The 12,214-nt window shown below is 52.0% G+C and overlaps 1 protein-coding gene across 1 annotated transcript; it reads left to right on the top strand.

Moving 5' to 3' along the window:
- The first annotated feature begins 10,287 nt into the window (after positions 1-10,287).
- On the top strand, positions 10,288-10,935 carry LOC134054733 (claudin-8-like). The gene has a single exon (XM_062510649.1). The coding sequence runs from the start codon at positions 10,288-10,290 to the stop codon at positions 10,933-10,935; it is 648 nt and encodes a 215-aa protein (XP_062366633.1).
- The last annotated feature ends 1,279 nt before the right edge of the window (positions 10,936-12,214 follow it).

Genomic DNA, 12,214 nt, shown 5'->3' with positions numbered 1-12,214 from the left:
AAAGAAAGAAAAAAAAAAAAATCCCTTTATCATTCCGTTTGAAACTTTGCACCTCACTGGAACTGCTGGAGACTAAATAATAAGACCTAACCCTTTTTCATTTAAGCCGATGGGATGTAATCTCAACATAATAATAATAATAATAATAATAATAACAATAATAGTAATGACAACAACAATACTAATAATTTTTTTAAGTGCTTGCGATAGCACGTGTTTTTCTCCCACCTTCCCACGTTTATGGTTTGATTTGCTTGCTGGCTCCCCCTGGGCCAGGCACGTCCTGTTAAGGGAGCATTATCCCGGCCCATGCCTGCTTTGGGATTTATCTGAAGGCAAACTGTGCTAAATTATGGTGCTGCATTATTAACAGGCCATATGGACATCAGGCTTGAGAGAGAGAGAAGCTTAACAAGGACACAGGAAAACAATCTTTCAGATCCTTCCCTCTCCTAATACATAATCCTGAGTGCAGGGAAGAGATAAAATATTTAAATACTGTGCTGGAGGGCTGGGAGGGACAAGCTGTTGTTAAACTGCTCTGAGAGGGCTCCATGTCATGCCACCACCTCTGCTGCTTTGCCCAGCACTTGTTCAAAGCCAGAATAATTCCTAAGTGTCCCCTGGCACTGAAAAGCATTTCCCCCTGCGTTTTCTGTCGGGTTTATTCACCTGTCTGCTGTCGCTCGCTGCAAAAAGTGGGTGGCACAATACAAGAAGAATAAAAAGCTGTCGGAGAGCGGGGATCCATCCAGAGGTGGGAACGGGTAAAAGCTGAGCCCCAGCATTTGCGAGCTCTTGGGTTTAAAGCCCTCGAGATCCTGGGGCCAAAAAAGCTCCTTCTCCCTCAGGAACCCCGGCAGGAGCCTGCAGTGGAAGTCAGCGCTCAGCTTCGAAGCTCCCAGCCCACTGTTCCTGTGAGTGAAGCAGCTGGTGGCACCAGAAGGGAATCAAACCAGCTCCCAGTGAACGCCAGCAGGTATTAAAGGCGTTGCCTTGGGGAAATCCAGGGAAATATTCGGGTGGAAGCGCCAGTTCCACTGGTGCCCACACCCCAGCTGCTGGCAGGGAGCTCACCTTTCCCCATCAGAGCTCCCAAAGAGATGAGCTGGCACTGGAGTCCCACTGCAGGTTGGGGGATGGACGGCTCCTCATTGCCCCTTTCCAGCCTGGGAGGACCCCGTGACACTCATTCCATGCTGTGACACCCCCTCTCCTCCTTGGTCCTTACCCTCAGACTGGTGTTTCTTCATCAGCTTCTCTCTTCATCTCTCTGTTGTAGAGGCTGACCTCTCCCTCTCAGGATTAATTGTAGGGGGTTTTTTTGTTTGGTTGGGGTTTTTTTGCCAGTTCTGCTGGGAAGGCGGAGGAGAAAAGAGGATTTGCCTGAATGTTTGTGTTGGGAGGAGAGGTCCACAAACCCCTCAGCGCTGCCTAAATTGGGATGAAACACCACCAGGCAACTTGTTCAGACAGCTTCAGACCTGCTGGCATTTCTCACCTCTCTGCTGCCTGCAGCTCAGGACAGGAACAGGACGGATCCACGCCCTCCTCCTCCTCCTCCTCCTCCTCCTCCTCTGTGGGACTCTGTTTTTTCCCACCTCCTACTTGGTTCTGGTCTTCCCTTGGAAGATTTAACACCCTCTTCCCTTTGTGCCAAGCTTCATTTATTTCTTGCCCATATCCTGGCCTCCCCTCGCTGCCACTTTTTCTCTGCCAGCATTCCTGATTTTTCTCAAGCGGGAAAAAATTTCTTTTTCCTTCTTTGTTTGGGTATTTTTCTTTTTTGTTTGTTTCACTTTGCTCGTTAGGTTGTAGGTTTTTAGTTGGTTTTTTTTTTTTTGGTAGGGATTTTAGTGGTTCGCTTGCTTGGTTGGTTTTTTAAAGCTGCAGGCACAGAGGGTGCAGAGGTGTGCGTGCCTCCCCTGCCCACCACTGGAGGGTTTTGGGGTAACCCTGTCACCCTTCTGCGACACCCACCTGTGCATCCAGCACGTGGGGAGGGCGTTCCTGTTTGCCTGCACTTCCCAGGTGGCTGGAATGGTTTGGGGTTGGTGGCACCCAGCAGTCTGGAGAAGCACAGTGACTCACTGTTACTTGCTGGCATTCCAAGGCCTGTGGTTTCTGTCCCGCTGCCCTGACGGAGCTGCCCCTGAGCCCTGCGCCCCGGGGATGACTGGATTTGCTCCTCGAGTGCATCCTCCCTGCTCCTCCTCTCATTGCCACCTCTCCAGCCAGAATCACTCTCTGTTCTGAAAGAGGCTCCATGTTTGAGCTGGAGCGCTCTGTACCACTTTAGCGGGAGCAGTGGGAATTCTTCCCACCTCTGCTGCTACTCTTCCCCTGGTTTTGCAGAGGGAGCCTCACGTGGGGCTGGATGCAGGTGAGCACCTGCAGCAGGTAGATGGGGAGCAGCCCGAGGCTGGCTGGCCTCAGAAAAGCAAAATTAAGAACAGAAAAGGGTTGGGAATGGATTGAGTTTCTCCCGGGGAGACGAGGAGCTTTCACTTGGCTCGGCCTCCTTGTTGTGATGGATTCGTGGTGAGGAACAGCAGCTGGTCTGAGAACTGCTTGTAGAACAAGAGAGGAGAGCAGCGAACGCCCTGTGCCGTTTGTTCCACGGCCCTGGGACGTGCCCACGGCAAGCACTGCAGGTCTCTGCCGGGCTGCTCTGCTCCTCCAGGTCCCAGCAGGGTTTGCCGAGCCTTGGTGGGTGATAACCGGGCAGTGAGCGAGTCCAGCACGCTTCCCCCCTTCTCCTGCTGCCGTGGGGGCTCAGAGCACCAGGAGAGCAGAGTCCTAGGGCTGGGTGCTGCTCGGAGACCCCAGCACACACCCCCTGAGCCTCTCCCATCTGCTCTGCTGGCCAGGGCTTGGAATTTTCCTTCTCCTGGCTTCCCCAGGCAAGCGTGGAGGGGAGCCCCTGCAGTGTCACTGGTGCCACTGGTGTGGGAAGGGCTGTGCTGCAGGAGGGACTGTGCTGCCCGTGCCTTGTCCCCAAGGGCTCGGCCTGGGGAGGGGGGAACAGGCAGGGAAGGGCTGGCACGGGGGCTCTGTTCCCTGCCACCACGGCAGAATGGCTTCACAGTGCCAGGGGGCAGGGGGGACGGGATATTGGGAATTAGGAATTGTTCCCTGGGAGGGTGGGCAGGCCCTGGCACAGGGTGCCCAGAGCAGCTGTGGCTGCCCCTGGATCCCTGGAAGTGTCCAAGAGCAGGCTGGACACGGGGGCTTGGAGCAGCCTGGGACAGTGGAAGGTGTCCCTGCCTATGGCAGGGGTGGCACCGGATGAGCTTTAAGGTCCCTTCCAAGCCAAGGAATTTTGTCTGACTCCATGATCCCCCTGTCCAGCTGGCTTTCATGAAAAGTGGGTGTGAAATGGCAACAGGGCAGGACTGACACGGAGCTGGAACTGGGAGCACTGGAAGATAGTTCCTGAAATAAAGAGTGCTCTGCTGCTGGGATCAATTAATTAAAGAAGACTTTAGTTTTAAAAACCCCACAGCGCTGGCCAAGGCATCAGTGATCGTGTTCCTAATTTTCCACCGTGTTGTGCTAAAGTGCAGTGATTTCCCTGGAGCGAATCCGGCAGTATCTGGCGTGCTGCAGTGCCAGGATCAGGCATCAACCTCCCGTGAGGCGCCGTGTGAGAATTTGGGACATGCACAGATGGGAATCGCCCTCAACCTCCGCAGCTGCCTTCCACTTCAACACCATTTAAGTTACACCCCTGTTTCTCGGGGAGATAAACCAAAGAGTTTGTAAGGGAGACTTTCCTGCCCTTGGCTGGAAAAGCTTTTCCCCGTGTGAGGCTGTGTGAAATATGAAGCTAACCAGTGTAAATATAGTAAGTGCACAAAGAGTGACAGCGACAGCGAGGGGTGACAATTTGGGTGCTGGGGACAGGAATTCCCGGTGCAGCTCTTTCACGGCCGAGGTAGGAATTCCTTTTTCCATCTCCAGAACCGAGCAGGGAGAGGATGCTGCTGTCCAGGGCAGCAGAGAGGGGATAAAGTATTGATTGGACATTACACAAATCTAATTGCTGCTCTGGGAATTCGGGAGGACAGGCAGCACTGCCATCAGGAAACAGCTGCATTCCCAAGGCTTCCCTAAGGTACGCAGCCAGTACAAACAAGCAGAGCAGCTCTGTGTCTCTGGGGACACTTTGGGAGTCTCCTCTTCGGGGAGGGGATGGCTTCCAGAGAGAATTCCCAAAGCAGAAACCTCTAAAGGATGGTTTTCAGAGAGAATTCCCAAAGGATGGCTTCCAGAAAGAATTCCCAAGGCAGCAGCCCCTAAAGGATCCTTTCCAGAGGGATTTCCCAAAGCAGCAGCCTCTGAAGTATGTTTTCCAGAGAGAATTCCCAAAGGATGGATTCCAGAGAGAATTCCCAAAGCAGCAGCTCTAAAGGATCCTTTCCAGAGGGATTTCCAAAAGCAGCAGCCTTTAGCCCATGGCTGCAGCCCTTCACCTCTCCCTGAGGCTTCCTTGCTCATTTTCCATCAGGAAGGACAAGGCCAGGGCAGCTGCTGGCGTGCTGTGCCAAGATGTCCCACGTTTTCCCGAAAGCAGCCCCAGATCCCTGAGGATGTGGCACGGCCGCCCAGCCCCAGGGTGTCTGAGGGCTCTGGTGTCCAGCTGCTCCTGCTCCCGCAGCTCCTGGGGCTGCAGGGACATTTTCCATCGTACTTGGAGAGGAATGGCCACGTCATCACCTGAGCTCAGGTGTGCAGCATCACCCTTCCACCCAAAAAACCCCTCAGCTTGCCCTGCTTGGAACCCAAACATCCCCCGTGGGGACCCTGCGTGAGAGGGGAATTGAGAAACAGCCAGGCAGAATTAATTTGAGCAGATTTTGTTCCTCTCCCAGCTACGCCTGACCCCCTGAGCCTCACCACCCTCTCAGCCAGGAATCCCTTCCCAATATCCCATTTAAACCCAGTCCTCTTCCCTTTTCCAGCCATTCCTCAGCCTTAAATGGGAATTTGTGACTGCAACTGCCTCCCCCCCACCCCCCCCCCAAAAAAAAAAAGAAAGAAAAACAAAGGAAAAATGAATTCATGCTAAAATGGCCTTATCTTTTATCCTTCCCTTTCCCTTTCCCTTTCCCTTTCCTTCCTCCCAGGCTTTCCTCGGGGGAGCGGGATTTAACCTCTCTCTTCCTGCAGGGAAAACTCAGGGATGTTTTTAGTGGTGGGAATGGGTTCTTGGTTCAGATGAGTTAGCAGCAGCCTTGTATTTCAGTATCTAGGTGGTTATGTCCTAAATTGTTCTTCTACCCTGCAACAAATTAGGTTTCCTCCTAACATCTGGGGTTCAGTTTTGCCACAAAAGCATCCTAGTTTATGCCTGGGTTTTTATTTCCCATGCTAGGGCACATTCAGAGATGAGGCTGAATATTTCACGCATGTACATTCATAGCTGTAAGCATTTATAAAAAGGATCTACTGTTCCCTGCCTTTCTGGGGGCCTTTTTTTCCCCCTGAGATATTTTTACCTGTGGTTTCTGTTCTTCTGCTTTTCACAAGTATCTTCACCTGGCATTTTATGGGATATCTCTGGAATCCTGCCTGTTCCCACAGCTTGGTGTGGGGCAAAATGACAGTCTGGAGGTATCTATATATCCATATATCTATTATCTATATATCTATATATCTGCACAGGTATTGGCAGATTTGGGTCTCCTTTCTCCCCCTGACACAGCGTTTTGCAGATTTGCTGGTCCCCTGCAGACGTGTTCCAGGTTTGGGGTTGCTTTTCCCTGCATCCCTCAGATTTGCCTTGTCCCTGGATCCTGTCTCTGGCTGGGCTCTCCCCAAAGTATCAGAACTAAAAATGGTTTTTGGGAGCAGAGGCTCCGTGGCAGGGAGCTGCCTCTGCTTTCCCCTGGAACTTCACCACTGAGCTGAGGTGGAATATTCCTGATTTCAGTGTCCCCCCAGGAACTGCACCAGGGTTTTCCTGATGGGACCAGTCCATCCCTGAGCACGATCACAGCACAGTGGTTTTTTTGTTTTTTTTTTTTTTTTTCTTTTTTATTATTTTTTTAAAAGTAATTTCTCCACTTCAGAGCATCTGCCTCAGAAGGCACATTTATCCCAAGGGGATCTGGCTGCTTCCAGCTATTCCAGAGGGATTCAGGATTAGGGTGATGAGAACCTGCCTTGGCCTCTTGCTGCTCTCTGCTGTGGATGGGGGCTCAGTATTGCTATTTTGGTACTAAATTGGCTTCTTTTGGTAGTATTTTGGTAGTATTTTGGCTTATTTTGGTACTAAATGGGCTTCTTTTGGGAGTATTTTGGAACAGGTTTCAGGCTGTGTGGCTCTGCTTTTGCTTTGGGGTACATTTTATTACAAACAGTAATAAAGGGCTTGGAATTAGACCATGGTATGAAATTCTGGCCTGTTGCAAAATGAAGAGTGGAATTAAGCTGCTGAGGTTTTTTTTCCTTTTTTCCCCTGCCTGGGAGGAAAGGGATAACAGTGAATAAAGACAAGATAATAATGGTTTAAAAGAAAAGCATTCACTAAGGGATTGATTTACTGTAGGCTTAATGGAGGGTTGCATGGAGAGTTTATCCAGCAGAGGAAGGTAAGCTGAAATACATGAAAAAATATCCCTTATTTTAGAGAATAAACACAGCTCTCTATGCACATCCTAATTATCCTCTTTTCAGGGAAAGTTAATATTTCCTTTGCAGCCCATTTAGGTCAAACTCATTCAAACCTTCTTTTAGAGGTAGCAAACACGTGGCTCACAACATTTATTTTCCAGCATTGCACAGACCACAGACACTGTGGAGTGTGTATATATATATATATATCTATAAAATTTTTGTTTGGGTTTTTTTGTTTGTTTTTGGGTTTTTTTTGTTTTTGTTTTTTGCTTCGTTTTGTTTTTTCAATATGAGGGTCTTCTGTACAATCAGGCCAAGATTTTTGCTGAGACCCACTCACACCAGCATGGTCTATTGGCATAAGGAACACAAACAGCCACAGGATTTGCCCACAGCTCCCATTAAGGCTGGCTAAATTGCATTATTCCCCTTAAGATCATCTCACCATGACAAGCAGCAATGTAGAGAACCAAGTAAAAGAATAAGCGGTTCCAGACAGATTGATTTAATGAGCGACCCAAACCAATCAGTAGCAGCGATATTTTAATAGAATTTTGCAACCAATTAACAACAGAGTAACCCCAGAAATCAATGGAATTTTGCCTTTGACCGAACCGGGTGCATAATTCAATTTGTGGTGTTTAATGGAGAACAGCATCCTCGTTCTGGAGTACGTTTTAAATATTTCATTGGAAGTTTATGATGTGAAACCCTTTTTTTTCACACCCCCCCACCTCCCAACTGCTCAGGGACAAGAGGAATTGCCGGGGGAATAACAAGCAGTGCTGCTTTCAGAGGTGAAGCCAGGGGATCTGCCCCGTCCTCCTGCGCCTTGGGTGCCCATGGAAGTGGAGCCCATCATCCCCTGGAAGAAGTGGAGCCTCTCCAGGGAGAGCTGCACACCCTGCAGGGCAGGGGAGGAAAATGTTCCTTTGCTCAGGTGGGTGAAGCTGCCCTCCAGAAAAGCAGTCAGCCTCCTCGCGTTCACCCCCAGGCTCATTTACCCTCCCCGGGTTGTTTTTTGGCTGCTCCTCCTCTCCCTTTTCAGGTTGGTAGCCCCAAACCCACACAGAGCATCCCAGGGGAAGCTGCAGAGAGTGCTGCCCTGGGAACTCACTGTATTTCCAAGAGCTCGGTGCCCCCAGAAGCCCCCAAATTCACCTGGAGGTGCTGTCTGTAAGCAGCAGGGTAAGACAGCAGGGGTTTTTTTGTTTGTTTGTTTTTTTTTTTTCTTTTGGCAGTTTCTGTTTCTGTCAGGTTTTCCTGCTCCCCGTGTGCGGGCGGGGAGGTGACAAATTCCTTGTAAAGCCTGAAGCAGTTTAGTGGGTTGAATACTCGGAAGAACGTTTAATATTTGATTACTGTGGGGTCTCATTAGTCTGCCAGCAGGTTCCTCGCTGTCCAGGGCAGGCTCCATCAGAGGGGAGGAATGGAAGGATGCAGGGAGGGATGGAAGGATGCAGGGAGGGGATGGAAGGATGCAGGGAGGAATGGAAGGATGCAGGGAGGGATGGAAAGATGCAGGGAGGAATGGAAGGATGCAGGGAGGAATGGAAGGATGCAGGGAGGGATGGAAGGATGCAGGGAGGAATGGAAGGATGCAGAGAGGGATGGAAGGATGCAGAGAGGGATGGAAGGATGCAGAGAGGAATGGAAGGATGCAGAGAGGGATGGAAGGATGGGAAGGGAGGGATAGAAGGATGCAGGAGGGGATGGAATCAATCCTGCTTTAGGGGAGGGAGTTCAGTGTTTACATTATTGATGCCTACAGCTAATTAAACACCAAGGCTCACTGCCAGGCTCTGTTGCTCCTGTGGAACTGGGGACGCTCTACTTCTTCCTTTTCGAGGGGCATCAGCACTTTGAGAGCCAGAGAGGGAACAGAAGGTGGTGCCCCAGGCAGAGATTCAAGTGAGCATCCTGATCTGAAGGGAAGAGCAAATGTAAATCCAAGATAGATCCGGGGGGAGAGGAGGTGCAAAGGCTCCGTGCTCCCTCAGTCCCATTTTCCCCTCTGAAGGCAGGTTTTGGGGTGGACGTGTTTGCATAAGAGCTGGTCCTGTCCTCTTGAGGCAGGGGAGCATTCACACAGCGCAGCAGGGGGATGATGCACAGTGAGGAGGCCTCCAAAGGCTGGTCAGGTGTAAGCAGGGATTTCCTTTTATTTACTTATTAATTTATTTATTATTCCTGTTATTTATTTCCTTAGGAGGATAGGTCCAGGGCATTAGGCATGGCCTGTGTTCACCTTCAACAGCTGCCTGTCTGAAAACCTTGCACGAAGAGTTTTTCTGTTTAAAAAAAAAAAAAAAAGGCATTTGAATGCTGGCTTTAAGAGGGATTTCCCCTAGTAAATTGATTGCTGGTTGGCTCTGGAGTTAAAATAAGAAACCTGAAAAAACAGTTTGGGGGATTCAGAGGTGAAGGAAGTCCAGCAGGATGGATGATGGAGACTGTGTTCAGGGTTAGCAGCACTGGGCTTGTGTACAGAGCTCTTCCCTGGGAGCAGCATCCTGCCAGAGAAGGGAGTTTCTTGTAGATCCATCCCTGGCTCCTGGCTCCAGCTCATTTCTTTGTGGCACGGAGCAAAAAGTGCCTCCAATTTCTGCATCGCAGAATTCTTCTTTGCAGTCTGTGGAAGAGTGATGGAAAACTCTTCTCCCTCTAAGTACAAACCTGATGATGGATTTATTTCTGTTCCACGCCTCAGCTGAAGACACTTCATTTTTTTTCTTTCCAGATTCCTGGTTGTAGACTCAAAGCTGAATTGCCCAGATCCCTTGGGAGCATTTCCCACAAGGAAAGGTAACATTATACAGAATAATTTGCATTATCTGGCACTTCCTTCCTTGTAAGGGGCAACTGGTCTGTGGGTGGTTTGGTTGGACAATTCCCTTTCCATGGGTTTAGCTTTGGCTTTGATCATGAAGAAAAAAAAAAAAAAGCCAGGATATGTCTTCCTTCTACAGCACTTCTGGGGGCATTTATTGTCTTTGGTGGGCCAGTTTGGTGTTGATTGGAACCCTTGGCCTCCCTGTACCTGTCCTCTAATACCACGATTAGGCTTTTTGTATTCGGTCAAAACGAGAAATCTACACTGAGGGTCTGTACCAAGTACCTGTTTAAAGGCTTGATCTAAAGGAAAAATAATAACCAGCTGTTTTCCCAGGGCTGCAGCGCTTGGGAAAAAAGTTCCACTCGAGCCTCAGGTTCCGCTTTGGTTGCAAGAACGACTGTAACGACCCGTTTCAAACAATATTTCAGCAGATGGAAGCTCAGGCTTTCCGTACTGGGTTGCAACAGAGCCGCCACCTCGCAGTTGAGAAATTGCTAGCCCTGCAATTAGGTGCCTTAAATCGAATCCCTGCCGCTGGCTTAATTACAGCAGCACTCGAGACACCCCGTGAGGAGCAGTGAAATCGGCCCTGCCCCACCTCTCCCAGGCTGCCATTGGCCCCAAACCTGCCAGGCTGGATGGGCTGCGCTCGCAGGGCATCTCGAGGCCAATAAATATAGCAGTCAGGGGCGGATTTCCACCTGCTGGAGCGAGCCTCTGCCCGGAAACCCGGCCTGCTGCGCGAGGAGAAGCCATCCCCTGTCCTGCTGTCCGTGCCTTGTGTGAGTAAGTGACTTTGGATCACCTTTGGGAGCACCTTTGGGAGCAGCATGACTTCTTGCTGCGTGCTCCAGATCACCGGGCTGATTTTGGGCGGCGTGGGCATGGTGGGCACCCTGGCAGCCACGGCCATGCCCCAGTGGAGGGTCTCTGCCTACGTGGACGGCAACATCGTGGTGTTTGAGACCGTCTGGGAGGGGCTGTGGATGGACTGCGTCAGCCAGCTGGGCATCAGGCTGCAGTGCAAGTTCTACGACTCGGCGCTGGCGCTGCCGCCGCCGCTCGAGGCTTTCCGGGCTCTCATGTGCCTGGCCGTGGGGCTGGCCGTCCTCTCCTTCCTGGCGGCCATCGCGGGCGTCAAGTACACCCAGCGCAGCGAGGACGGGCCCGGGGCCGCCAGCGCCTTCCTCCTGGCGGCCGGAGCCGCCTTCCTGCTCGCGGGCACGCTGGCGCTGATCCCGGTGTCCTGGACCGGGGGCAGCATCGTCCGGGATTTCTACGACCCCCGGGTGCCCGCGCCGCTGAAACGGGAGCTGGGAGCTGCCCTGTTCGTGGGCTGGGCCAGCAGCGGCCTGCTGCTGGCCGCTGGAGCCATGTACTGTCACTGCTGGTGCCGGGCCGGCACGGCCGCCAGCCCCGGGCGCCCTTGGCCGGCCCGGGCAGGAGGGTTGGCCAGGGGTGGCCATGCCTACGTGTAGCCACCAGTGCTCTGGGATGCTGCACGGGACCTTAAGGACCAGCTCCTTCCAGCCCCAGGGACGCCTTCCGCCACCCCAGGGCCCTTGGGACGCTGCCGGGGATCCGGGGGGCATCCTGAGATCCTCCTACCTGACGCGTGCCGATTGACTGGCTGCCTAACTCACCTGCAGGCCCCCGAGGTGCAGAGGGAGCAGGGATTTGCCTCTGAGAGGGGATTTCTGCTCTGGAAGCAGCGTGGAGCTGGCAGCACGGCTCAGAGAGCGGAGAAGGCTCCATCTCCCCGTCCTGGCACAGAGATGTTTGTGCTACCCCAGCGGAGGCCTCTGGCACTGCCCGTGGGTTTCTCTGGTGCTCGTGGAGCTGGCCTGCGCTCCTCATCCCCTCTGCAGGGCACGGAACAGAATTTGCCGTCGCCTCCCCGGAATTTGCCGTGAGAGTTTTGGCTTCCCCGCTCTTTTGCCCCCCCTCGTCTCCCGTGGCTCCTCCTGCCCTTTTACTCCCCTGTAAGACACCCCTCGTTAGCCCCCCGTGCTAATGTCAAGCATTAATGTCAACATTAATGTCAGCATTAATGTAAGTGATGTTAAAGCGCAGTTTAACCAGCCGGGGAACGCGCAGGGAGAGCTCCTGGCCGCGACTCCCAGCGCGCCCAAAAAAGCCAAGCCCTGCCGTTGCTCCAGCAGCTTTGTACTTGCCAGGCTGATGTGGGAATGCAGCCTGATCCCGTCCGTCTGTCCAGCTGCACTGTTCTCTTGTTGTTATTTTTGCTATTCCCAGCTGAAGGCCCCGGGAGGCAGTGCTCCCTGTCCTTGAGGAGAGCCCGAAGAAGGTCGAGTTCAGAAGGGATTCCCTGGTCCTTCACCCAGCAGTGCCGGATGGCACTGGATAATTAAGGGATAATTCCGTGGCACAGGGCTCGTCCTGGTCCTTTTCTGTGTGCCTGGCGCTGGGGAAAGGCTGCCCTGACCGCTCGGACTGAGGGGAGCAGCGCCTCTGCGTATCCATTCGGCCGCTCAGGTTGAAAGCGAGCACGGAAAGCTGCGTTTAATTAAAGGAGCCTTTCATTAACTTGGCTTCGGATGAACTTAGAAATCCATTGCGTGCATTAACTCACGAGCATTTGCATGGAAGGCAACTGGCTGTGGGAATTCTCGGGGCCCCGCGAAACAGGTTTCGTGTCTCCAGCTCATCACTTGAGCAGTCGAATCAGCACTTAGTAATTCCAGGTGGAAAAGGAAGGAAACGGTTGTAAATCGGTTTTCTAGCACCAAACCGCTT

Source organism: Cinclus cinclus, chromosome 2 (genome assembly GCF_963662255.1).
Source record: "Cinclus cinclus chromosome 2, bCinCin1.1, whole genome shotgun sequence".
Classification (NCBI taxonomy): domain Eukaryota; kingdom Metazoa; phylum Chordata; class Aves; order Passeriformes; family Cinclidae; genus Cinclus; species Cinclus cinclus.
This window is presented reverse-complemented; position numbering and strand designations above follow the sequence as displayed.

Coding starts and splice junctions, on each gene's coding strand:
- LOC134054733 (XM_062510649.1), top strand. CDS start 10,288: ATGACTTCTTGCTGCGTGCTCCAGATCACCGGGCTGATTTTGGGCGGC.